At 54.1% G+C, this 22882-nt stretch overlaps 9 protein-coding genes across 9 annotated transcripts; 7 read left to right on the top strand and 2 right to left on the bottom strand.

Annotated features, from left to right (window-relative positions):
• Nucleotides 1-637: 637 nt before the first annotated feature.
• PHACADRAFT_265403 (uncharacterized protein) lies at nt 638-2693 on the bottom strand. The gene is made up of 5 exons (XM_007401742.1): nt 2079-2693; nt 1667-2028; nt 1494-1617; nt 1198-1445; nt 638-1150 (listed from the first exon to the last, which is right to left on the bottom strand). Exons 1-5 carry the CDS (start codon nt 2680-2682, stop codon nt 710-712), a joined length of 1779 nt encoding a protein of 592 aa, XP_007401804.1. The 5' UTR covers nt 2683-2693; the 3' UTR covers nt 638-709.
• Nucleotides 2694-3469: 776 nt separating this feature from the next.
• On the top strand, nt 3470-5153 carry PHACADRAFT_154301 (carbohydrate esterase family 8 protein; the record flags this gene model as incomplete). Its single annotated transcript, XM_007401741.1, has 9 exons — nt 3470-3663; nt 3715-3805; nt 3866-4108; nt 4169-4325; nt 4380-4401; nt 4459-4588; nt 4642-4690; nt 4745-4888; nt 4948-5153. The coding sequence occupies 9 exons, from the start codon at nt 3470-3472 to the stop codon at nt 5073-5075; spliced, it is 1158 nt and encodes a 385-aa protein (XP_007401803.1). The 3' UTR covers nt 5076-5153.
• Nucleotides 5154-5991: 838 nt separating this feature from the next.
• On the bottom strand, nt 5992-6967 carry PHACADRAFT_265400 (uncharacterized protein; the record flags this gene model as incomplete). Its single annotated transcript, XM_007401740.1, has 3 exons — nt 6648-6967; nt 6134-6594; nt 5992-6074 (listed from the first exon to the last, which is right to left on the bottom strand). Coding segments are annotated over exons 1-2 (668 nt in total), but the record flags the coding sequence as incomplete, so codon positions are not given.
• A 1888-nt stretch (nt 6968-8855) lies between these two features.
• Nucleotides 8856-9784, top strand: PHACADRAFT_106683 (uncharacterized protein; the record flags this gene model as incomplete). Its single annotated transcript, XM_007401739.1, has 3 exons — nt 8856-9492; nt 9545-9624; nt 9674-9784. Coding segments are annotated over 3 exons (828 nt in total), but the record flags the coding sequence as incomplete, so codon positions are not given.
• A 261-nt stretch (nt 9785-10045) lies between these two features.
• PHACADRAFT_265399 (uncharacterized protein) lies at nt 10046-11330 on the top strand. Its single transcript, XM_007401738.1, has 6 exons — nt 10046-10281; nt 10337-10421; nt 10498-10643; nt 10695-10900; nt 10956-11110; nt 11183-11330. The coding sequence occupies exons 1-6, from the start codon at nt 10076-10078 to the stop codon at nt 11192-11194; spliced, it is 810 nt and encodes a 269-aa protein (XP_007401800.1). The 5' UTR covers nt 10046-10075; the 3' UTR covers nt 11195-11330.
• A 1401-nt stretch (nt 11331-12731) lies between these two features.
• Nucleotides 12732-14314, top strand: PHACADRAFT_188785 (uncharacterized protein; the record flags this gene model as incomplete). Its single annotated transcript, XM_007401737.1, has 8 exons — nt 12732-12778; nt 12852-12937; nt 12994-13023; nt 13080-13110; nt 13167-13319; nt 13374-13451; nt 13517-13528; nt 13586-14314. The coding sequence occupies 8 exons, from the start codon at nt 12732-12734 to the stop codon at nt 13941-13943; spliced, it is 795 nt and encodes a 264-aa protein (XP_007401799.1). The 3' UTR covers nt 13944-14314.
• Nucleotides 14315-15764: 1450 nt separating this feature from the next.
• PHACADRAFT_201439 (uncharacterized protein) lies at nt 15765-16065 on the top strand (the record flags this gene model as incomplete). The annotated part of the gene is made up of 3 exons (XM_007401736.1): nt 15765-15832; nt 15886-15898; nt 15958-16065. 3 exons carry the CDS (start codon nt 15765-15767, stop codon nt 16063-16065), a joined length of 189 nt encoding a protein of 62 aa, XP_007401798.1.
• An 872-nt stretch (nt 16066-16937) lies between these two features.
• Nucleotides 16938-17808, top strand: PHACADRAFT_214265 (uncharacterized protein). Its single transcript, XM_007401735.1, has 3 exons — nt 16938-17114; nt 17174-17251; nt 17393-17808. Exons 1-3 carry the CDS (start codon nt 16948-16950, stop codon nt 17637-17639), a joined length of 492 nt encoding a protein of 163 aa, XP_007401797.1. The 5' UTR covers nt 16938-16947; the 3' UTR covers nt 17640-17808.
• A 1576-nt stretch (nt 17809-19384) lies between these two features.
• Nucleotides 19385-22027, top strand: PHACADRAFT_265395 (uncharacterized protein). Its single transcript, XM_007401734.1, has 8 exons — nt 19385-19957; nt 20012-20272; nt 20328-20378; nt 20438-20447; nt 20502-20556; nt 20611-21360; nt 21412-21660; nt 21711-22027. The coding sequence occupies exons 1-8, from the start codon at nt 19455-19457 to the stop codon at nt 21911-21913; spliced, it is 2082 nt and encodes a 693-aa protein (XP_007401796.1). The 5' UTR covers nt 19385-19454; the 3' UTR covers nt 21914-22027.
• The last annotated feature ends 855 nt before the right edge of the window (nt 22028-22882 follow it).

Raw genomic sequence — 22882 nt, 5'->3', positions numbered from 1 at the left:
ATGCAACTTTGCTGAGACACAAAAAGGGTTTCTGAGACGGGCAAGGGATTGGCGGGGGTTAGCTATCTCTTCGGCGGATACTTGCCGTAACATGCGGTGCGTAGTGGGTCGATTGGCCGGACTGCTGCGCGCATGAGCGTCAGGACCGGCGGCGACTATACGATAACGATAAGAGCGGCGTGATGTATATCTGTGAGAAGGCCCAGGTCAGCAGTACTGGTGCACCCACATTCGGGTTGCATACATGCCAAAGGACGTGAGTTTCTCCAGCGGCAACGAGACCTAAGTCTTTAAGAAAGAAAGATGGTTCGCATTCACTAGTTTTGAGTAAACAGGGTTGTAGGGAATGAACTGCGGCCATCTCAGTACCACCCACTTCGGGTGCTAATATGAGCTGGACGTACCATTATCCGAGAGGCCTGGAAGATAAGCATCGAAGCATCGAACAGTCACCCCCTCCGCCCATGTATTTTGAGAAATATTTCATAAAAACCGTCGCAAACATGACTTGACGAGCTACGGGCAGAGCGGGAAGGTAGCCAGCTGAAGAGCCGTCATGGAGATGGTGGTGGTTGGGAGGCAGGAGTCACACAAGCGCCTACGCAGCAGCCGACGCTCCCACCGCATGTCTAGGGTAGGAAGCAGCAAATCTCTGGTCCTCAGCACCTTTCAAACAATCTACATGCAGTAATCAGCTCTGTATATACGCTCAGTCACTTTGCACATTCTGTGTGGTCGATCTGTGTGCCTCCGAGTCCCGCGCGGCTAGATATTCCGGAACTTGCAAGAGCCTGGCGAGCCTATCATCTGTTAATCTGTGCGCGTAATGCCACGGACCACCAAACCTAACCTCAGGAAGGTGGATGACATCCAGCTCGAGCTCATCCTCGTTCTCGCTCGGCTGTCTCTGGCCGGACTCACCACGTCGGTGGCGGCGTCCAAACAATGACGTGCTCCCCAGGAGGCTCTTCCACGGAGGTTGTGTGAACGCCTCGTCGACCTCTTCGAGGGATGCGCCACGTGTCTCGGGCTGGAAGGCAAGACAGACGAGAGTCGTGAGCAAGGAGCAAGCGCCGAAGAGGAAGTATGGGCCTGAAGAAGATTTCGCAAGGAAGAGAGGCGTTGAGAAAGCGATGAGCCAGTTGACACCCTGTATGATGGTTAGCCTTGACTCGATAAAAACGAAATGGATCATACCCAGTTAGCGCACTGCCCGAGGCTGCTAACAGCAGCGCGGGTTCGGGTTGGCTGAATTTCGCTGCAGATGATGCGGACGCAGATCGCCCAGGTGCAGGTGAATACGATGACGAATATGTAGATGAGGGCAATGACGGCCCATCGTCCACTAGCGTGGTCAGTGGCGCCAGATGCATACAACATCCCAATGGTAAGCATAGAGCCGGCGACGACGGATCCGCCGTAGATCATGGATGGTCTGCGCCCCCCTAGCTCCAAAGATGAGAATAATAAAGCACGTTAAATGTTTGACTTACAGGTGTCGGTAAAGAATTGACACAAAAAAGTGCAAATCATGAGCACAAGACCAGAAATACCGGAGGCGATAAATGATGAAGTGGTGCTGGACAGACCAGCTTGTGAAAACAAGATTGGAGCGTACTAGCATGAATGAGCAGGGTCATAAACAAAGGTTTATAAGTGAGCTTACGTAGAGCACACCGTCGATCCCAGACGCCTGTTGCATCCCAGACAAGAAGACACCAAGTGCAGTGCGGGCTCGAATGCCTTTCCTCCACATTTGATTCATCTCCTTCCAGAAGCCTTCCCTCGGTACTTCCTCCCTCTGTGTGGCCTGCTCCGTCTTTTCGACTTCGGCAGCGCTGACACCGAGGCGCTCCCACGCAGTGCGAGCCTCGCCATGACGCCCTACGTGGTGCAGCCAACGAGGAGAGTGGGGCAGGAAGGGGCACCCAGCGGCCAGGATGATGGAGACTATGGACTGCATGCCTAAGGGGAAGCGCCAGGAGAGTGAAGAATGGATACGAGAAGTGCCATAGCAGACGAAAAAGCCTGGCCCGGAGATTAAGCTCTGTCGAAGCACTGTGTCTGAAATTCCTTACCGGAAGCAATACCGATGGTGATGAAAAGCTGCACGACAGCCCCAAGTCTGCCTCGAGATGATGTTGGTGAGATCTCAACAGTGTACACTGTGATGGCGGAAAGGAAGATCCCTTCACCAACGCCAGCGATACAGCGGCCGACAAACAGCTGGGGCAAATGTCCGGAGGCACAGGCGATGGCACTACCAGCAGCAAATACGACTGCCCCGAGCGAGATGGTACGGATACGCGAGATCCTGTTGGACAATGGCCCAGAAAGCAAGGACGACAGAGATGCAGTCAAGAGGATCGAGGAGACAACTAGACCTTGGACGGTCGGGTCGATGGCCTCGTCCCGAAAGAAATGTTGCTGGAACTGGGGCATGACAATCAAAGGACCGATACTGCCCGTGTCGAAGCCAAAGCAGAATCCACCTAACGCGGTGAAGATGGCACACCAAACATAGGTGGGTACGTTTGCTCGTGCCTTGAACGACCTGGCATTCAGTTCGCGGACGCGGTGAAGGAGACCACGTCCGGGACTCCTGGCAACATTCGGCACTGTCTGCGCAAGGGGGAAACAAGAATCCTGCGCATCGTTTTGAGCAGCGGACGACGTCTCCATGCTGGGGTTCGAGGCCAAGGTGACTCTGATAGCAACGCCGACAAAGCGAGGGCTCTGGAACTCCGTGAAGGGGAGTCGACATCGTGACTCAACTTCAAGCGCTGTGATTACTGAGTCCAATCACAAGGGCAGCCAGATTGATATTGGCATTTATGGATAAAAATGCATTCTGGATGTTGAAAAACCATCTTGCATATAGAGAACAAGGTCGTAGCACCCTCACCGAGCCATACGGCGCGTGCAACAGGGTTTGGCAGGGTTTGGCAGTCACTTTCAGGAAGCGGGGGATTTGGCGCCAAGCGCATCACTGTGGACGATCCGGCAGTTGCCGAAAGTCTCTCAGCCGAAAATGACCGAAAACAGCGTCTCGCCCATGAACCTCCGAGTCGCTTGCACGATGACGGCCTGCGAAAAGACGAGAGAAACAATCACCGGTGTAAACATATCCTGCACTAAGCCCTGCACTATCCTTGCATAGTGAGCTGTTCCTGTGTGGCCAATATCAGGCTTATCGGCAGGCTGTCAGTCGGGATACTGATGGGTGCCACCGTACCCCGTTTAGCTGCAGCCATCGTGACTTAGGCTATGCTTTCAGACCCCGTCTTCGACTGTTCAGTCGTGTTCAGATGATTGCATGGTTCTTGTCATCGTCTGACTGGCCTCGGGACCTCATGAGACGATGCAGCTGGCCCGACGGCGTCAGACGGGCCGCTCAAGGTCATGCAGTATTCACCGAAGTCATTTATACATCGTCGGTGGGGACGTAAGAGGTCTGCAGCAAATGAAGATGTTAGCGTCTGTGTTCACGGTACACACCTTTGCAGTTTGCGTTGCTGCGCTCTCGCCCAAGTTCCTGGCTTGTCAGTTAAAAAAGCCTGCCGGTATCTCCCCTTCGGCCGGATGTCCAGCAGGGACAATTTTCGTGTCTCCAAGCAGCTCTGCTGCTCACTTCACGAGCGTTCAGCAAGCTGTCGAGTCTTTGTGAGTAGATTTTGCAGTTCTACGGAAGTATGTACTGAAGTTTGCGTGCAGACCTGACGAAAACGATGCGATCATACTGATTGGCGAGGGCGAATACCATGAGACTGTGAATGTCTCACGGAAAGCACCTCTCACTCTTTTGGTAGGACAAGATGCTAACCTACTTCTGTCCTTGTCTTGTTAACATCTCGTACTATAACAGGGTCAGCTTGATCCGCAGACGGCCTTCGATCCAGCAGGCAACGCCTCGACACGAAACCTCGTCCAGATATGGGACGACCAGTTCGTGGAGAATGGAATAGACGACGCCCAGTCCGCTGTGTTGACTGTCTCGCCATCCTTCAACGCGTCACTCATCGGAGCTGGGACAACAGGCGCCCCGCTTCAGCCGCTCTTTGGTAACACTGACTTCAAAGTGTACAACATTGACTTCCAGAATCGAGCGGTACGTCACACAGATGATGTGAGTATCTGAGATGAGATAACTCACGGTCCTTTTACTCAGGCGAACTTCTCCATCTCGCAGGCGTTGGTGACAGATATCTCTTATGCCAACGCCTCCTTCTATGGGTGCACATTTGCCAGCTACCAGGATACTTGGTACACCGGGAAAAACGCCAGCACCTATGTTGTGGACAGCATCATATTCGGACAGACAGACTGTGGGTCTACATCGGAGGGAATCGCCACGCACGTGCTGACTGTCCTATTCTCAGATCTTTTCGGATTTGGAACAGCGTAAGGCACATGTTTTCTTATCACCATTTCGATTAAGGTTAATGTATTCGTGTTAAGCTGGTTCCAGAGCGTCACGCTCGCAAATCGGGCATGCGGCGGCGGCATCGCTGCCTGGAAAGGCACCAACTTGACAGATGCCCCAGGCAATCGATACGGCGCGTACATCTCGGATTCACGTATCATTCGTGTACGTTCAACGATTACTTCACCGTTTTTGCTCTGCTCACCACTACCATACAGTCTCCCGACGCAAACGCCACAACGGTAACCAACGAGCAGTGTTTCTTGGGTTCGTCAACGTGAATTCTGTCGGTGTTTGGCTCCATTTCTCACACCGGGATAGGACGTCCCTGGAATGATTTGGCTACTACCGTCTACCTTCGGACGTTTATGGACGACAGTATTGCGCCTGCAGGGTTCAAACCCTTCGATAGCGCAAGGCCTGTGATCATGAACACTACGTTCTACGCAGAATACAAATCACTCGGTAAGTCTTACTTTTCTGCTCGAACACCCCACCGTATGTTGATATGGTACACTCCGCAGGCCCTGGAGGAAACACCTCCGAACGTGTGTCAGATCACGTCTTGACCGCCGCTGAAGCGGAGAACTTCACTATCGAGAAAGTGTTCCTGGAGACGCCGCACTGGATTGATTTTGACTACGAGTTCTAGTAGTCGTGATAATTACACTCGCACCCTTTCCCGAGCCAAGAAACCCGTTGCTTGCTGTTAGGGGCTAGGTCCGTTAAACCCGGGGAGAACCTCGAGCACCCCGCGTCGCTTGCATGGCGGTAGCTATGGAAAGACGTACACCAGTTATACACAGTGTACATCTACCCATAGCAACCGCCCTTCGCGCGCAGATCGCATCTCATGCTCGTCGTACTCGGCGCGCCTCTTGAGCCCCTGGGTCTTGGTGACAGAAGCAAAGTTCAGAAGACCGAGCGACTGGGCACTGTCACTGCATTACTCTCGGTGCATTCTTATACGTCTGGCACAAACGAGAACGCCAGCTTGTGCATCTCATAGGGTCTCATCTATTGTCTGAACGTGTATCTCTGGAAACCGAGTACACCAAGCTCTCATCTGGCCATAGAGGGTCAAGCGAACGTCTGACGGGCCTCCGACATGCGAGAAAGTCAACTATTGCCCGGGCGTATGGCTAAGCGAGAGCACATCACTATTACACACTAGCAGCCTGGGAAGAAGGCTGTGAGGAATGGAGCAGGTGTGCTCGATGTAAGTTTTCGGCGGTCAGCGCACAATTATCCGTCTCCACCGCGTCGCCCGACCCTTAGCAACGGGCACAATTAGATGCGGATCGTCCATAACAGCACCCTGGACGTGCCATGTTGCGACTTTACATGTTGAGACTTTCAAGGCGATAACATTTCGTGCACGTATGACCATGATGGCGTCGATATAGCACACCATTTGCAAATAGGTATAAGACAACGTTCTCAATCGGTATGACAGCTAGAGCACGTTGCTTACAGCTGCCTAATGCTGTGTAGTGAGAGTTAAAGAGGCAAAGGAGTCTCCAATATCAACGGACATCAACGGATAGGTAATCTTCGGCAGACTGAATTGACATCAAGCGCGACGCAGCTACTAGTATGTGTATAGGCGCCCCAACACGCACGGCACAAGATTGGAGCTCGCGTCTTCTCGCTGTAAGTCGAAGTCTTTAAGTTAGCGTCGCGGTATAGAAGCAACAGATCGGGGCGGACCTTGCTCAAGTTAATTTTCAGTACGCGCATGCGTCGCTTAGGTCGTCTCCACAAACGCAAGCATGCCTCTACTGACCAACGTGGGAAACACCGCTGCAGATCCGCACAATGGGCCGGATCGAACGTGTCCCCTCGCCATGGGAGGGGCTTCAAGATGACTTTCTTCACTCTGTTCGGTTCACTCATGATCGCTATATCGATGAGCCTCATAATCGCGCGCTGCGTCCTTAGGTCTAACCCAGTCTGGGTCGCAGCCGCGCCATCGGCTCCGTACATGAGCACTAGGTGCTCGAGAGGGGGGGCGGTACCAGCAGAAGTGGCCAGTCGCTGCGTGAGGCGGGACACCGTAATCCACATGTCCAAGATGTCACCAACTGACTGCATCCGAGACAAGTCAATGATGAGCCGCACGGTGCGCAGGCGCGAGCAGCTGCGCAGCCCCAGGCTTAGGTTCCCACCTGCTGAATAAAAGATGAGTGAGTATCACTTGGAGTAAGGAGGGTCTTGAACATACTCAAGGCGTCGTCCAGATTGCTGTAATCGAACTGCAGTGACAAAGTGGTCAACTGGTCAGCGACGGAGCCAATGAACTCGCGCAGCGCGTCCGCGTCACCCGAGGTGATAATGCCGAGTTGGACATTCTGCAGAGCGGGGAAGGATCCTTTAGGGAGTAAGGAGCAAGGCTCCAACAGCGGACCGATCGCGCTGCACTCGGACAGACAAAGCGTCTGTAAGTTGTCGCTCCTGACTTGGGGCATTCGATGCGGTTGGGCTGGTCCCAAAATATTGCAACGAGTGAAAGTAAGCGTCTTCACTCCAGAGAAAGCAGCGAGGACTTGTGGCATGACCCACAGGTCCGCATTTCCTCGGGCGAAGCTGATAGCACTGTCCATAACGTGCACTTCTTCCAAGAGAGCGGGGTGTGCTGTCATCGAGTATGTCTCCATTGGCATCGTCACGTCTGCTCCATGTATAGCGAGATATCGAAGCTTTTTGAGAGAGTATATGGAGGATAGGAGTGCCGAAAAGTCGACAGCTTGCAGTGGAAGCGCTAAGGCATTATTTGAATTTAAGCCGAAGGCCTCGCCGACTCTGGTGTGTTCAAAGGAGAGAGCGATACTGTGCGTATATTTGAATATACGGGTCGAACTCTTTACGAAAGCCTGGAATGCACCCCAAGTTTGCTTATCTTCTGCTACGTCTCGCGGCTCAGGTGAGCTCAGCGACATAGCTACCGAGCTGGGGAACTCACCAGTGTCACCATGGAAGCGCACAGAGAAATCAAGGAATAAGTGGGGCTGAGCGAGGTCCCTCCAAGTAGAGCAAACTAGTGCGCAGCTGGAAAGTGTTGCTTTCGCCTGCTTGTGTCCGTCAACTTCGCCCAGAGGCTTGTCGGGGCGAGATGATAAGCTGCCGTAGGACAAAGACTGGGAAATTTCCTCGACGACAGCAAGAATAAGCTCGTTTGGAAGACATCCGTTTGCCATGTCACTGGAAATTGCAGTTCGAAGTAACGAGAGCTGGCCGCAATGATCGTCAAGTTGGCTTCGTTTGTGTGTAAGAGCTCGGCAGGAAACGGTGGAAGGGAAGGCGAGCGACGAAGGAACCTCTTGATTAAGGGAGCCAGCGAAGTGCAACGGTGGAACGTAGGCCGCTAGATAGTGTCACCGTACGCGATTTGGGGCAGCCTTATGCAAGTCGCCTGGGAGTTCTCTTAGGTCAAAGTATAAAATTTGCAATCACATGCATAGACATCATTTTTACGAGCTTCATAAGAATCGACGAAGAGTGCGCGCGACTACACACGCGGAATGGCTGCACCACCGAGAAGGTCAAGGTAAGCGGTGGCCGGGTCGACAAGCGTGGTGCGAGGGCCCCGTTCTCTTATTCCGACAGGTAAATGTCGTTCGCTTGTCAAAACGGTGTTGGCCATGATGAGTCCCAGCCTGGCCCATCTCGGAAGCCCGCGAGCACTGTTGGGAACGAGGTTATGAGGATACGAGCATGTGAGGACGAACGGGAAGTCGGCTAAGACGACGCCGAGGAGAGAGAGACGTCGGTCGGCTGGGACCGCTGGGTGTCGCTTCGGCTAGCTCTGGCGTTGTGGCGGAGATCGCCGCCGGAAGCGGACTGTGCGGACTTTCAACAGCCTTCGCGGGCACGTGACGAGGACTGCCTGCGCGTCCAGCCACGTTTTGGACTTTTGGTTCGACTTGTTCCTTCGCTCTGTGACATATCATCCAACGCCAATATGACCTCGGTCGGAGCAGTGACGAAGCAGATCGCTGCCCTTGAGATATCCTCGAAGCAGAACACGACAGCGACCAAGCCGACGACGGCGACACACCAGAAGAAGCCAAGCCAGGCCGGCCAGAATGTCTCGAAACTGTTGTCCAAATACGCTGCTCCGAACCCTTTCCCTGCAGGACTCCAAAAGGCGACTTCTTCATCTTCAGTGGCTGCAAAACAGACTACACGTCCCGCATCTCCCACGAAAGCTACGACTGCAGCTCCTCCGCCACCTGTCCCCGCAGCGTCACAGCCGGCAATAGACATCGGACGATACGATGGTGGATTTGAGATTGACAATGAGAACCGAGGGGAAAAGGTGTATGGAGAGGCAGCAGAGCACCTCGCCCTGGACTCCAGCGTATCACGGTAAGCCCCGCTCCGCGCTGTGCACTAGCGGCCATGCCGAACTCGTAGCAGATACCGCCCAACCCGCGAATGGCACCTGACCGACTTCGATATCGGCCGGCCACTAGGCAAGGGCAAGTTTGGGCGCGTGTACATGGTCCGCACCAAGTGCGAGCCTCATTACATCCTCGCGCTTAAGTGCTTGTACAAGTCCGAAATCGTTCAGTCCCGCGTCGAGAAGCAGATTCGGCGCGAGATTGAGATCCAACAGAACCTGCGACATCCGAACGTCCTGCGCCTGTACGGCTACTTCCACGATGAGAAGCGAATCTTCCTCATGCTCGAGTTTGCTGGCAAGGGCGAGCTCTACAAGCAGCTCACGAAGCACGGATGCTTCTCCGAGAAGCGGAGCGCACGCTACGTTGATCAAATGGCCGACGCGTTAATGTATCTCCACTCGAAGCATGTAATTCACCGAGATATCAAGCCAGAGAACTTGCTCTTGGGGATCAACGGAGAGCTGAAGATTGGAGACTTCGGTTGGAGTGTGCATGCTCCGGGAAACCGTAGAAAGACCCTGTGCGGCACGCTGGATTATCTTCCGCCGGAGATGGTCGAGGGGAAGGAGCACAACGAGAAGGTTGATTATTGGGCTCTCGGTGTACTCACATACGAGTTCATTGTTGGGGCTCCGCCGTTCGAGGACTTGACTGGACATAACGGTAGGCCTTGTGTGCAGCATTTACTAAGCCTATCCTGACAAATTTTCTATAGCAACGTACAAACGTATTGCGCGAGTCGACCTAAAGATTCCTACAAAGGTATCTCCAGAGGCAAGGGACCTAATCACTAAGGTCAGCATCCACGGTCTGGTCAAATGCACCTTTTCTTACACGCTTGCAGCTCCTCCAATATGATCCAGAGAAACGCCTGCCGCTCAGCGAGGTGCGCAAGCACCCTTGGGTAGTTATGCATCGTTCGAAGAGCGGCTCGACCACAGCGCGTGCTTCATGAGGATCCTGTATCACTTACTCCCTCGGCTGGGTATCCGGCTGCCCGCATGGACTATTGCCGATGGTTCCACCTTTGCTCGTGCTTTTTTTGTGGCTTGTATTATCACTCTTGATATCTACGTAATGGTACATACGATACACAAGGACGTCGATTCGGTTGTAGTTTCTTGGCGCTTATTACCGACGCTTTCCACATGTGGGCGTGAGAACCCCGACGCTCTTCAAGCACGCGCACTGCGGGCCTGAGTGTGGCGCCCGGCTTGTTCTCTACCGTCATCGTCGTTTTATACCCATGAGTTTCCAAGACATAGAGGCGGGGCTCGCCACCCCCGCCAACTCTCACTCCATACCCCAGTCACAAGAAGAGTCAGCTTTCCTTAGTCTGCAGTCGTCGCTGTCGCTGCAAGTCTTCAAGATCAACGCCAATGTGCAAGGTATCCTGAAGCTGGTGGACCAGCTTGGGACGAACCGGGACTCCGCTCAGCTGCGCAAGTCTCTGTACGCCGCTTGATTACTATCTGTGATATGGTCAACTCAATCATCTGGGGTGCAGCCATGACCTGACCGAGACCACCCGTGCTATGGCCAAGCGTGGTTCCGACGATCTGAAGAAGCTTGCAGCGTTGCAGGCCACACTGGTGAGTTCTTCGCCTTCGGGATTACCGGCTACCATCACATTCTTAGCCTGAACCCTTGTTGACCGTTTTCATCTAGCCCAAACACAAGACTTCCTTGCAAAAAACCTCCCATGACTTCCAGATGTCCCTTGTCGCCTTTCAACGCGCTCAACAGGTCAGCGCCGAACGTCAGCGCACGGTAGTGGAGACAGTGAAACATGCCGTGGAAGAAGATCATGCTGCGTACGTGCAGTGTCTGCTCCCGCGTCCTGCGCTTTCTCACATAGTGTCCAGTGAGGAGCGGCCTACAAGTCCTACTTCGTCTCAGTACCAAGCACAGGCGCTGCAGAATCAACTGTCACCCCAGGAGTTAGCCCACCAGGAATCCTTGATTCAGGAGCGAGAAACCGAAATACGAGAGATTGAGACCGGTATCCATGAGCTGCATGAGATATTTCGCGACCTCGGGACGCTGGTACAGGAGCAAGGGAACATGCTCGGTAGAGTTCACTTCTTCTCGTATCTTCTGCACGGCGCTGATACTCCACTCTTTAGATAATATTGAGTCTAACATTTCATCTATCGCTGTCGACACCGCCGGTGCTGCCGAGGAGCTGACCACAGCACACGAGTATCAGCGGAAGGCTGGGCGCAGGGCGATATGTCTGATGTTCGTTCTCATCGTCGTGGTTGCTGTGGTCCTCTTAGCAGTACGTATCTTCATCAAAATTGGTCGCTGCGCCTCTAGAATCCCCTTCATATGTTAACGTTGTACTCTTCAGATTTTATCATGACACCTGTCTCGATTGGCTCTGCGAGCTTTGGATGTGTTATGGACAACCAATCTGCCACTTCCTCCATTATGCCTATGTATATCGTATGTACTACCCAATTTCGCGTTCGGGATATCTTACGTCACCTCTAGTTATAAGCTACTCCTCATGTCTGTACCGTCAGTCATGTTCGGCTGCACTACGTGTCCTGCGCAGCATGGTAATTACGGCTGGCCATCATGTAGAGATGGCACCGTCCGGTAGGCGCTGTTTGGTCCTCTGGGCAACCTGATGACTCCGACGCGCGCTTTTGCCGCCGTATTGCATCCTGAGAGGTTTAGAAGCAGAGACATTGCGTATGATACGGCGTGGGTCCATGACAGAGAGAACCATACTTCCGACGCTCCTACGTACGACACACCGCTGATTCTCACAGGAAGCTTGATGTCATCAAGTCGAAGCGACCAAGCTCCTCACTTCCCTCGCACCGTCCGCTCACCCCGCACAGTCTACGCCCTCTACAGCGCTTCACCATCTTTGATTGACGGAAACTGTACTATCCCCCGTTCCCCCCGCGCGAGATTAAACCCTGACAGGGGGAGCAGCGGTCCAGCAGTGTCGCCAAGTGACTCGGGATTTCGCGCTCGGAGAAAAAATGAACAAACCTTCTCCAAGGACACACGCCCGGAGGTATAAGATACCATGCTTCCACCAGATACGCAGACTGCCCGTATATGCGTTGCTTCTGCCCGTCTATGCGGGAGCTCGCCATCCGCTTTACCACCTGCGACCTGGTGCAGCATCAGAATCATGCCATGGATTGAGGACATGTCAGTACTGCTCGACCAGCCCCCGCCATATCCACAGGATGTTGCGCAAGTGTACGTGTTCCCTCCTCCACCCTGAAGCGGAGCGCTCATCCGCTACTTTTTAGGCGCATGACTATAGTGCGTTGGCTAGAATGTAGCCTCGCTGCCTGGAAGCTTACTGTGCGATGCAGTATATGGGCTTCGTGAGCTTCATGGTACTGGTATGGGATCATATAATAACCTTCGGAGACGAGGTACGTCCGTGCTACCAGAGAAACTATGTACATGCTGACTGGCAGAGGGACCCTTCCAGGTAGAGTATATATGGAAAGGGAAGAAGGGACTTGGTGAGTTACATCCGCATACACTACGCGGTGATCCCAACGTAATGTGGAATAGTCGCAATCCTATTTGGTATAGTACGTCGTCTGCCTTTCGAGTCTTGCACCGTTGATGTGACCTGAGCCACAGAATAGATATATTACTCCCTTCGGTTTTATAATAAACCTGTTTGGTACGTTAGGCGGGCATGTTGCGGGGAAGACATAGGTTGACAGTTCCCCTTTGTGTAGCATATATGTCTCCAACCTGGACCCCCGAGGTGAGTACACGTATTTGGAGGTTTCCGTCGGAGCGTGCTCAAACCTAGCAACAGAGGTACAATGCTGTGCTCAAAGTTGTCGGGATATCTAATGTGATGTGCGGGTGATTGACACAGATGCAAACACTTCGTCCGGTACGAGGGAAGCATGACCGTCATTGGGATCAACATCACGGCGCTTATGATGCTCTTACGGTGCGTTCGTTGACCACAGAATCGTGGTAGTTATTAATGATCGTCCCTATTGCAGTATCTCCGCAATGTATAGTGGCAAACCCCTAGTAATAGGCTTCGTCGCGGCGGCGTTTTGCGTCGAGTTCGGCACCAATGCCTGGCTGCTATCAAATGGCATTCGTGAGTCCCTCTGCTAAATCAGCCTGTTCTGACTCGGATATGCTAACGTGCGCCAGCTGTCCGTCACTCCAGCCCTACTATACACGGTATGTGGGATATTGGTCCACCCTGCCCTAGCCCCGCCTGACTCTCCATCGCGCAGCTTGTACCATGATATTTGACGACTCCAAGGTGTATGTGTATCACCATTCTTGCTGTATGCTACTCCGTGACTCATGGCCGACGACAGCGGGGGTATCGCTTCCGCCTCAGCATGGATGCCCCTGGCATACGATACTATTGTTCTTGCCCTTACGTTAAAGCGGACGCTGGGCCCAGTGCGGAATAAAACGGCAGGCAAGATCGCAAAAGTGCTCCTGCGGGATGGAATCCTGTACTACAGGTGGGCTCGTTCGAATCGTTATCGTGTGCTGCTTTTGCTGATGCCCTGCCGTAGCGTTATCTTCGCCGTCAACCTGGTGCTCACGTTAATGATCGCTACTGCCCCTCCGGGTCTTCAGAACATCACTGCACAGTGCGTTCGCTACTTCTCCTTCCCATCGATCTTTCGCCGATGCTAATCGTGCAACGAACATCTAGATTGGAATATCTGTATGTTTACCGCTGAATCGCTTGTTCGGCGGCGCGACGCTGACGCTCTAAACGCAGGCTCACGGTGACGATGATCTCCCGTATAACGCTACACCTCCGCAAGCAGGCGCGTTCGCGTGAGACGGACACCACACTTCAGGGGCGCTCAGCAGTCACGCACAGCGGCGGCGGTGTGCTCTCACGAATGCGCTTCACTCGCTCAGACGGGGAAACTCCTATCGATCCGATGAGCGTGACCGTCGAGGAGTCCACCGTGACGCACGACGACAGCGGGATCGTCGGCGGCGGCGAGCCTATGTTCCCGAAGAAGGGGGACATAGGCAGCGAAGAGTGGTACGAGATGCGCCGCCCGCCAGCGACGGTGCGCATTGCTTCGCACGCACGCCGAGACTCCGAGCTTCGGTTCATCGTCTGACTCGCGCGTTTTCTCCCTCACTGCCTTCTGACCTGTACGTGACACCGCCTGCAGACATTATGGTTTAGACCCCCAAACGTAAACGCCGCTATGATGTCACTCAGCGACTGTTGTATTGCTCGTATCTATCAGTATTGATATTTATCCCGTGGATGTCGCCGAAGCGAAGCAGTTCTAGTTCAGGAAAGCCAATTACACCAGAATTCTCACAGTGTAGATGAAGGCCAGTCGGGGAGGTGGGCAATTGGAGGAGATCTGGACAAAGGCTGATCGCAACCCTGCGGACGATTAGGAGGGCGTCTGCAGGCTCCTATGTATGACATAACTTAGCACCTTACGACCTACCCGCGCTGTCATCCCGAATGAAAACCTGCGCTAAGTCTCGCGGGAACCACGTACTGAGCTAATCACAAGGTATACTGTTCGTGTAACGAAGCCCAAGGTTCTCTCCTCATCCCTGAGCCTTGTCCCGAGTCACTTTAGCGTACTGGCGGCTCTATTTCCAGCCACAGTAAAAAAAAAACCATTAATATCACACTCCTTCGCACTGAACTTCGCTTTTAGACCTTTGTACACTGTTGGAACAATTTTGAAGCTGGATAATAACCACACAAGATCTTGGGATGATCAGCTGGACAACTCCGTCTCGGTGCAGCCTGGGGATCGCGACATGCCTGCTCTCCCGCTTCTGGCCGATCTGAACGTTTGATACCCTTGGAAAGCACACGTAATTGTTGACCATAACTGCCACTGCGCAAGTTGTAGATGGAGAAGCATGCTCATCGGGGAACTCGGGTTGCTCTTACAGGCTTATGACAGGCTTTGACAGTACTTGAAACGTGTTATCAGTGGCAGCTCCAAAAGTAGTAGAAACTCTAATACAGAGTTGTAATGTCATCAGAGGCCGCCCTTCCCCCTTTGCACTAGTAGTCGCCTTATGTCCAAGGTACTAGCGGCGCCAGCGATGCAACTAACAAACCTGTGCCCGCAGTCAACTTGTCCGGCCACTGCGCACTCGTCCCCACAAGATTGCATTGCCGACTGATTAAAATGCTTCCATTTGCATCATACCATGCACCGCTGCACCTCAGATAGCCGAAGTGCAGCCACAAGATATTGCGAAACGGAGTGCTGTGATCTTAAGCTTCGCGAGTCACCTGGCGACTGCGGGCTGGTCGAGCGTACAGTGGTGGGTGAAGTAGAGAGCCCAAATGCTCGTGAGCCAGCCTTTGCAGCGTCCCTCACATTATACTCCTATAAGACTCGCTCGCTCCAAGATTGAGCTCTTCAACAGATTGGTTTGCGCGATACAAGCGAAGATACGATGCGACTACAGGTGCACGGAGTCCTAGTCAAGCCCCATAACACCGCTAGCCGCTGACAATTTGTCGACCTTGTCTGCCCTTGATCTTGGAGATGCCACAAGTGCATGAATATCGCCGGTATGCGTGCACAATGCAATGGCCACTAGGTATGGCATGAACCATGGCAAAGTGATGAGATAACAAAGGTGATCAAGTTGTCAAAACGGCGTGGTTGGATTTCCACCTTTACTGAATATTCATCTGACAGACTGTACAAGCACAGCCCCCACTATTCCCGACCTGAGTGTAATCTTGCGGCGACCGGCAGCGCGGAACAGATGAACAAACCTTCTCCATGGACACATATCCGATGGTATAAGGCATTGCTCGGAAGTCCACCAGCCATGATTCCACCAGATACAGGGAGTCCAGACTGCCACTGCATGCACCACACCTGTCTGTGTACGCGGGAGCTCATTCTTCGCTTGACCAACCACGACCCGGTGCCGTATCCACAATGCAATGGATTGAGGACACCGCAGCGCACAATCGCTCCCCAGCATACCTACAGGACGTCGCGCAGACGTACGTATTCCGTCTCTTACTTTAGAGCGAAGTACTCACCCGCGCATTCTCAGGCGCATGACTACGGTGCGTTGTGGACAACCGGAATGCAGACTTGCTGTCTGGAAGCTCACCATATGATGTAGTACATGGGCTTCGTGAGCTTCACGATACTAGTATGGGACCACATAATAACCTTCGGAGATGAGGTATATCCGCGTAACTATGTGGGTCATGTTCAAGCTGACAAGTAGAGGTACTTGCCAGGTGGAATATATTTGGAAAGAAAGGAAGGGATTATGTGAGTCACGTCCACATATGCTGCATAGTAAGCTCAGTGTAACTTGGGATAGACGTAATCCTATTTGCTTTAGTACGTCGTCGGCCTTACAGGCCTTGCTCAGCTGATATGACGTGAACCGCAGAATAGGTATCTCACTCCCCTCGGTTTCATAGTAAACTTATTCGGTGCGTCCGACGTCGGGCGGATATGTCGCGAGAGAGACATCGGTTGACAGTGCCCCCATCGTGTAGCATATTTGTCTCCAACCTGGACCCACGAGGTAAGTTCATGCATTTGGAAGTTTTCTTGGGAGCGTGCTTATGCCTGGTGACAGAAGTGCGGCGCCATGCTTATAGTTGCCAGGATCTCTAACATGACACGTGGATGCTTAACATAGATGCAAGCATTTCGTACGATACGAGGGAAGCATGATCGTCATCGGGATCAACATAGCGGCGCTCATGATGCTTCTGCGGTGCGTTCGTCCACAATAAGGCCGTAATAGTCGTTCATGACGTCCAGTTCACAGTATCTCGGCGATATATAATAGAAGACCCCTCGTAGTAGGCTTCGTCGCTGCGGCACTCTGCGTCGAGCTCGGCACTAACGCTTGGTTATTGTCCAATGGCGTTCGTGAGTCTCACCTACACTACATATCCTGCACTTCGATGCTAAACATACGCTAGCCGTCCCACACGCGCTAGCCGGCCCACATTCCCACCTTGCTTTACACTGTATGTGAAATTCTGTTCCATACTGTCTTAGCCCCGTCTAAGCTTTCGCTGCGCAGCTTGTACAATGATATTTGGCAGTAAAGTGTATGTGGAATACCATTCCTTCTGCATGACGTTCCATGATTCATGGCAGACCCGATAGAAGAGGTATCGCTTCCGCCTCAGCTTGGATGCCCATGGCGTACGATACTATTGTCCTTATGCTGACGTTGAAGCGGACGCTGGGCCCGGTACGGAATAAAACCGCAGGCAAGATTGCGAAGGCGCTCTTGCGGGATGGAATCATGTACTACAGGCAAGCCTCTTCCTTTGCTGTGCGCTTTTTTTCGCTGACGTCCCCGGTAGCGTCATCTTTGCCGTCAACTTGGTGCTCACGCTGATGATTGCCTTGGCACCCCCAGGTATCCAGAACATCACCGCACAGTACGTCCGCGACCGCTCTCCTCTCCGCGGATCTTTTGCCAATACTGATCATGCGACGGACATCTAGATTGGAATGTTTGTATGCCCCCCTCTCCCTCCCCCTAAATTGCTTGGCGGACGGCGCTGACGTTCTTGGCACAGGCTTACGGTGACGATGATGTCTCGCATCACGCTGCACCTCCGCAAGCAGGCGCGGGTGCGCGAGATGGACTCAATGTCGCAGACACACGATAGCTACCGCGGTAATAGCGTCTTCAGCGAGCCCGTGTTCGCGAAGAAGAGCGACGTGGGCACCGAGGAGTGGTATGAGATGCGTCCGCCATCGCCGGCGCGCGTTGCTTCAAGGACGCGCACGCCTCGGGGCCCCGAGCTCTGGTTTGGCGTCTGACGTGCGCCTCCCCCGTCGCCTGCCCAGTGCCCGCTGACCCGTTCGCTGCGTGTGCGGCGCCGCCCGCGGACTTTATGGTTCGGACCCCCAAACATATATATTGCTGTAATACCATCCAGTGGCTGTTGTACAATAGCTTGCATCTATCAGTATTGATACTTATCTCACGGATATCGCCGGAGTGGAGCTGGTACATCTGGCGCAGTGAGAGCCTGAGACGGAGCCGGTCGGGAAAAAAGTCACGGATGAGAGCTGCCCACGGTCCGGACAAATTAGGCCGGAACTCTGCAGTGAGAGCCGCTCAAGCACTGTATAGGCGAAGCTTTTGCACTGCGAAGGGGATCACCAGCCGTCTGTTACTCGGCGTTTCTGAGCCAAAGTTGGGCCTTCCAATTTGTCGACCAGAATATTAATACTGCGTCCAGCCCAAGACGTACTCCACCATCTACCCATCTTTCTCAACTGAATTTGTACGCGGAGTCAAACCCCGGCTGGGCCAAACTGCACTCCAGCCTCTCCCAACGTGCTAGGACCCTGCCAGGAGCCATGGCGGCATGCAACATCAGTTGCTTGCAGGACGGAGATGGGAACGAAGGGCGCTGTGGGAACTAGTTACAATGTTGCCCTAATTCGAAGGCCGTGTGCGGGGCCGGCATGGTCATGAGACGACCGTCACCAGCGCCCCTCGCGCCGGGGGACTGTCGCCTTCGACGGCCGCCAATAACAACTCTCAAATTATGATATGGGAGAGCAGCGTGAATCGCGTTTGCTGCGGTGCTGTGGAGCTGCGGTTACAAGAATAATATATGTGATGGAAGGCGGAGCGTCGCCCGGAGCACAGCTTCGCAGTAACGCATGTTAATGTTTCACTAGGTCGTCGTGCGAGCCTCGCCTGGCTTCGCTCGCCGGCTCTCAGGTCTCTCAGGGGCCCCCTGCCTTTGTGGCGGCGGGAAGCTGCGGATAGCTGTCAGCCGGGGGGCGTGCCTGGATCGGAGCCGACAATTAGCACCTTCTCAAGCAGGAAGTACTATATACACACCGCACTTGAGCGAGTGGTTTGTTCCCTCGGCCAGTTTTCGTGCTCGTCTATGTGGGCAAGGGCAGGCTCACTTCAGGACCGCCCGGCTCGGTCTGTGCGCTCGCCAAGAATTGGCGTCGAGAATTGAAGATTCATGTACTTAGCCGCACAAGCTGGTCGACCCGAGCTAGAGGCTGAGAAGAAATCCCAGAACTTGCAAAAACCGGTTACTTACCCGCATGAGACATTTCGCACTGCGAGGCAATGAAAACCCATGCAGACATCCTCAACGATGGCAACTAAAGTAGGGAAAACGGAACGAATGCTACGCATGCCCGATAGGGTTCCCCGCTTGGTCCCGATGCCGAGATGCCTGGCGCTTATAGCGCTCTCGTGCCGCTCCTGCCGCGGGGCTTGTCGCTGCCGTTTACTCGCTCACACGAGCACCCGCAACGCAATGTGGACGGATACAACGCGACCAGAAATATTCCGCAGCATCGCTATTTCCGGGGTACTTGCGCCGCACCTCGCAGAACGCAGAGGGGAGGTCGACTGAGGCGGGGGGAGCGCGATGCGAACAATACGGGAAGGCTAAGCTCGCGGCGGTGGGGAGAAGATCTCTGGTCAGAGATGATATCATGCTAAGTGCATGGCCCTGCCAGTGCCAAGTCCGAGGTCGTTACCACCAATCGATGCCGAACGGCTTGACTTGGCGGGGGATCTTAATAAAACAGATCACACGAGCAGCTCGCCCCCGCTGCGCTTCGGCCCTCGATGCTGTTACCCGTGTCAGCAACATGAGATACAGCGACTACATCCCTCTTGCGACTCACCCAGGCCGACCCCCGACCTCCGCGACACTCCAGCCGCCCGGAAGGCTGCACCAGTTCCGTTACAGACGATGGGCTATTCTCGGCACCGGTCTTGCGATAGGTCTTATTGGCTTCTATCTCATCTTGTCAGCCGTCGACACAGAATTGGACGACGACGACCTCTTCGAGGAACCAGATTATATTCCGGAGTATCATGCGGCGTACCTTCCTTTCGAGCCACCACCACAGCGACCGCCCTCCTCTCGCCTGACGCCCGTCCAAGTGCTCCCTGACCACTGCAGAGATGCCTACTTTTCCACCGGGGCCCTTTGCTATGATCCAAAAATTCCCAACTTTGACGTAGTCTGGACGTGGGTCAACGGCTCGGACGCCTTGCTTCAGGAGGCGAAGCAGGCAGCAGAGAAGAGCTTTGCGCCAGATGACCCGTACCGGCCAAAATCCTCCAGCGAGCAGGCTAGGCAGTATAGGTACGTCGCACTCGTCTGGGCGGATTTGCCCGCTGACTTTTTAGTGGCGCCCAGGGACAACGATGAACTGCGGCATTCGATGCGGTCGGTTTTGGCGAACTGGAAGACATATGCTGGCAAGTTCCACCTCGTTACTTCCGACTTCGCTGTACCCGAAGGTTTGCCAAACGTGTCGCTACCGGAGAAATGGAGGCTCGGTCAAGTACCGCAGTGGCTGGACATGGAGAACAGGGCATGGCGAGATGGCAGTGTCGAGCTCAACGTTGTCCACCACGCGGAGATGTTCAGACCGTATACTGGCAAGACTTTTAACAGGTGAATTGTTTGCTCGCTGTATGCGCCGTGGTGGTACTGAAGAGGGCGGCGAAAGCTATGCAATCGAGTCGCAATTTGGCAACCTTCCTGACGTGTCTGAATACATGTAAGTCGACTAGCATTCTAGCTGTCAGAACAGGTGATTTATGCGGGCTACCTTTTCAGTGTATATCTGGTATGTCGCGCAGATAGCGATGGTCCAGCTTCGAAACTAAACTATGTTTCTCAGAATGATGACTTTTACATGTCCAATCCACTCACTCCGAGGACATTTCATACTTCTGGTGAGTTCAATCGACCCCAGCAAGCACGGCCATGCAGTGCTTACCTCTAACTAGCTTACGGCCTCGTCCTTCGCATGGACCTCGGCATCATGGTCTCGCCAGAGAAGCCGGCACCTGACGAACCACGCGGCGAATGGCGCAGCATGGGCGAGAGCAACGTCCTGCTCAGCGACCGCTTTGGCGCCCGCCACCGTCCGTACGCCCTGCACGAGGCCAAGGCCGTCTCGATGTCCATCATCCGCGAGCTCTCTGCGATGTGGGCACCGCACCTCGCGCGCGCCGCGACGCACCCCTTCCGCGAGTCTGTCTCCGGCGCAGGCGACGTCAGCATGTTCTTCCTCATGGCCCATTTCCTCGTCGAGCGCTGGCGCGAGGCGCTCCTCTGGTCGTGGACCGTCGCGAAGCACGGCGGCCTCGACGACGATTGGGACGGCGAGATCATGCGCCGCGCGTGGCTCGAGCTCGGCGGCGGCGAGGGCGCGCGCGAGCTGACGGTGCGCGCCGGCCTGCGCGAGACGCTCGAGCCTGACCGCGTGCACGCGTACCTACGCGAGAGCGGACACCGCCAGGCCGACAAGACGTTCTACGTGACCTCGGCGCTCGACGGCTACCCGTACATGTACGTCACCGAGGCGGACCACCACGACTGGCAGTGGTTCAAGCCGAGCAGCGTCTCGGAGGACGACCTGCCCGAGTGCACCATCTGGTACGACGAGTGTTTCACGGACGGTGGCGCGCCATTCGAGCGTGCCTCTGAACTCTTCAAGCACATTGCGTTCCGCAGCCCGCAGTGTGGCGATTGCGGTAAGTGTCATTTTGCGCCTTCGCGCAGAGCCCCGCTGAACGTTTCTGCAGCCATTCAGGTTTTAATGAAGGCCAACGGTCGCCTCGGCATGGAGGCGTTCCTGCCGTCGCCGTTCCGCACCGTGTCTGCATCACCAAATGCCCAAGCTTCCGAGCAGGACGAGGTTCCGCACTTGTCGCTCGAGCAGCGGTGGGAAGACGGCCAGTTTGACGTCAAGGCCGTGCTCGGTAACTCTCCGCGCCAAGTGAATATTCGCGACTGGACGCTGCGTCTGCTCGAGCGGTACCGCTTTGTCGTTGGTAGGTGTTGATTAGCACTGTACGTCCAACAGCGCTGACGTCTGTTGCAGGGTTCACGCCGTATGCATTTGTCATGCTCGAGACCTACGAGAACGCGCAGGGCGCCCTCGGGTGGATCGACAGCTACACGGACGCGTCGCTGCTGTGTATCAATGACGATGTCAAGGAGGGCGAAGAGCGCGTATCGGACATGTTCCGAAATTGGCAGGAACGGCGGTGGGGAAAACCTGCGGCGTGGGAACGGATACCATAGTATGTCGCACGAGGGCAAAATGCTGAGAGCACCACAAGGATACACAATCTTCTGTACTAAATATATACCACGGGATGTACTGATCAAGTCAATAGACAGTAATGTGTAACTCATATCGGCAACTAGCAGGATGATCCCCCCGTGGGTTATTTTTGGAGTTAGCCCCGAAGTTAGCCATTATGCAGCAAACCTTAGTGATGTATGCACACTTTGCAAACCAAGGCGCGTAATTTGCCTACTACCCCTCGGTAGTTGGCTAGTTAAACAACGCCTTTCTTCGGACGTTGTCAAAGGCCCTTAGCTGTTCTTCAGCCAACCGTTCGAGAGCGTTTAGAGTGGAGGTGATGATCACAGTCTCCCACATAGGAAAAGAAAACCGACGTGAATCAGCTAAACTTACGAGGACACCGTACGCCAGCCTCGCCGGGAATTTGGTCTCTGGAACTTCGAAGGAGACCGGCGCTTAAAGATTGGTGACGCTTCGTCGTCTTGATCTCCTAGCATTACCTAGACATCGCACACGAAGACACATATCCGCCGCTAAATACGCAGAATATTGTGATCAAGTGGGCCTTCGAGCTTCGAGTTTTGTCTTGATCAAGCTCCGAGACATAGGTCCCAGCCGACGGATGCACTCTATCAAGCATGTACAAACAAAGCGCGCCGCACCAGGTGGTAAGGGACCTGGGCTGATGTTGGGCCTGGCATGCTTGCTGGTGGAGAAAATACTTGGACGTATCAATAGTGAAACATCTCTTTTTTATGCACTGCAATGCTACGTCGACTGAAGTTTAAGACAAATGTACCAACTCGTACACCAGACAGAGCTCAAGCACGATATCCAAGCACCGCGCTGACGCGATTGTGGCGTGGGGAAAGCTTGACACGAACTGGCGCAAACGATCCCGTAGAGAGCTCGTCGTGCGCCTCGATAATCGCGCCCCTGGTACTTCTGGACATCAAATGCCC

This window comes from Phanerochaete carnosa (genome assembly GCF_000300595.1).
Source record: "Phanerochaete carnosa HHB-10118-sp unplaced genomic scaffold PHACAscaffold_13, whole genome shotgun sequence".
Classification (NCBI taxonomy): Eukaryota; Fungi; Basidiomycota; class Agaricomycetes; order Polyporales; family Phanerochaetaceae; genus Phanerochaete; species Phanerochaete carnosa.
This window is presented reverse-complemented; position numbering and strand designations above follow the sequence as displayed.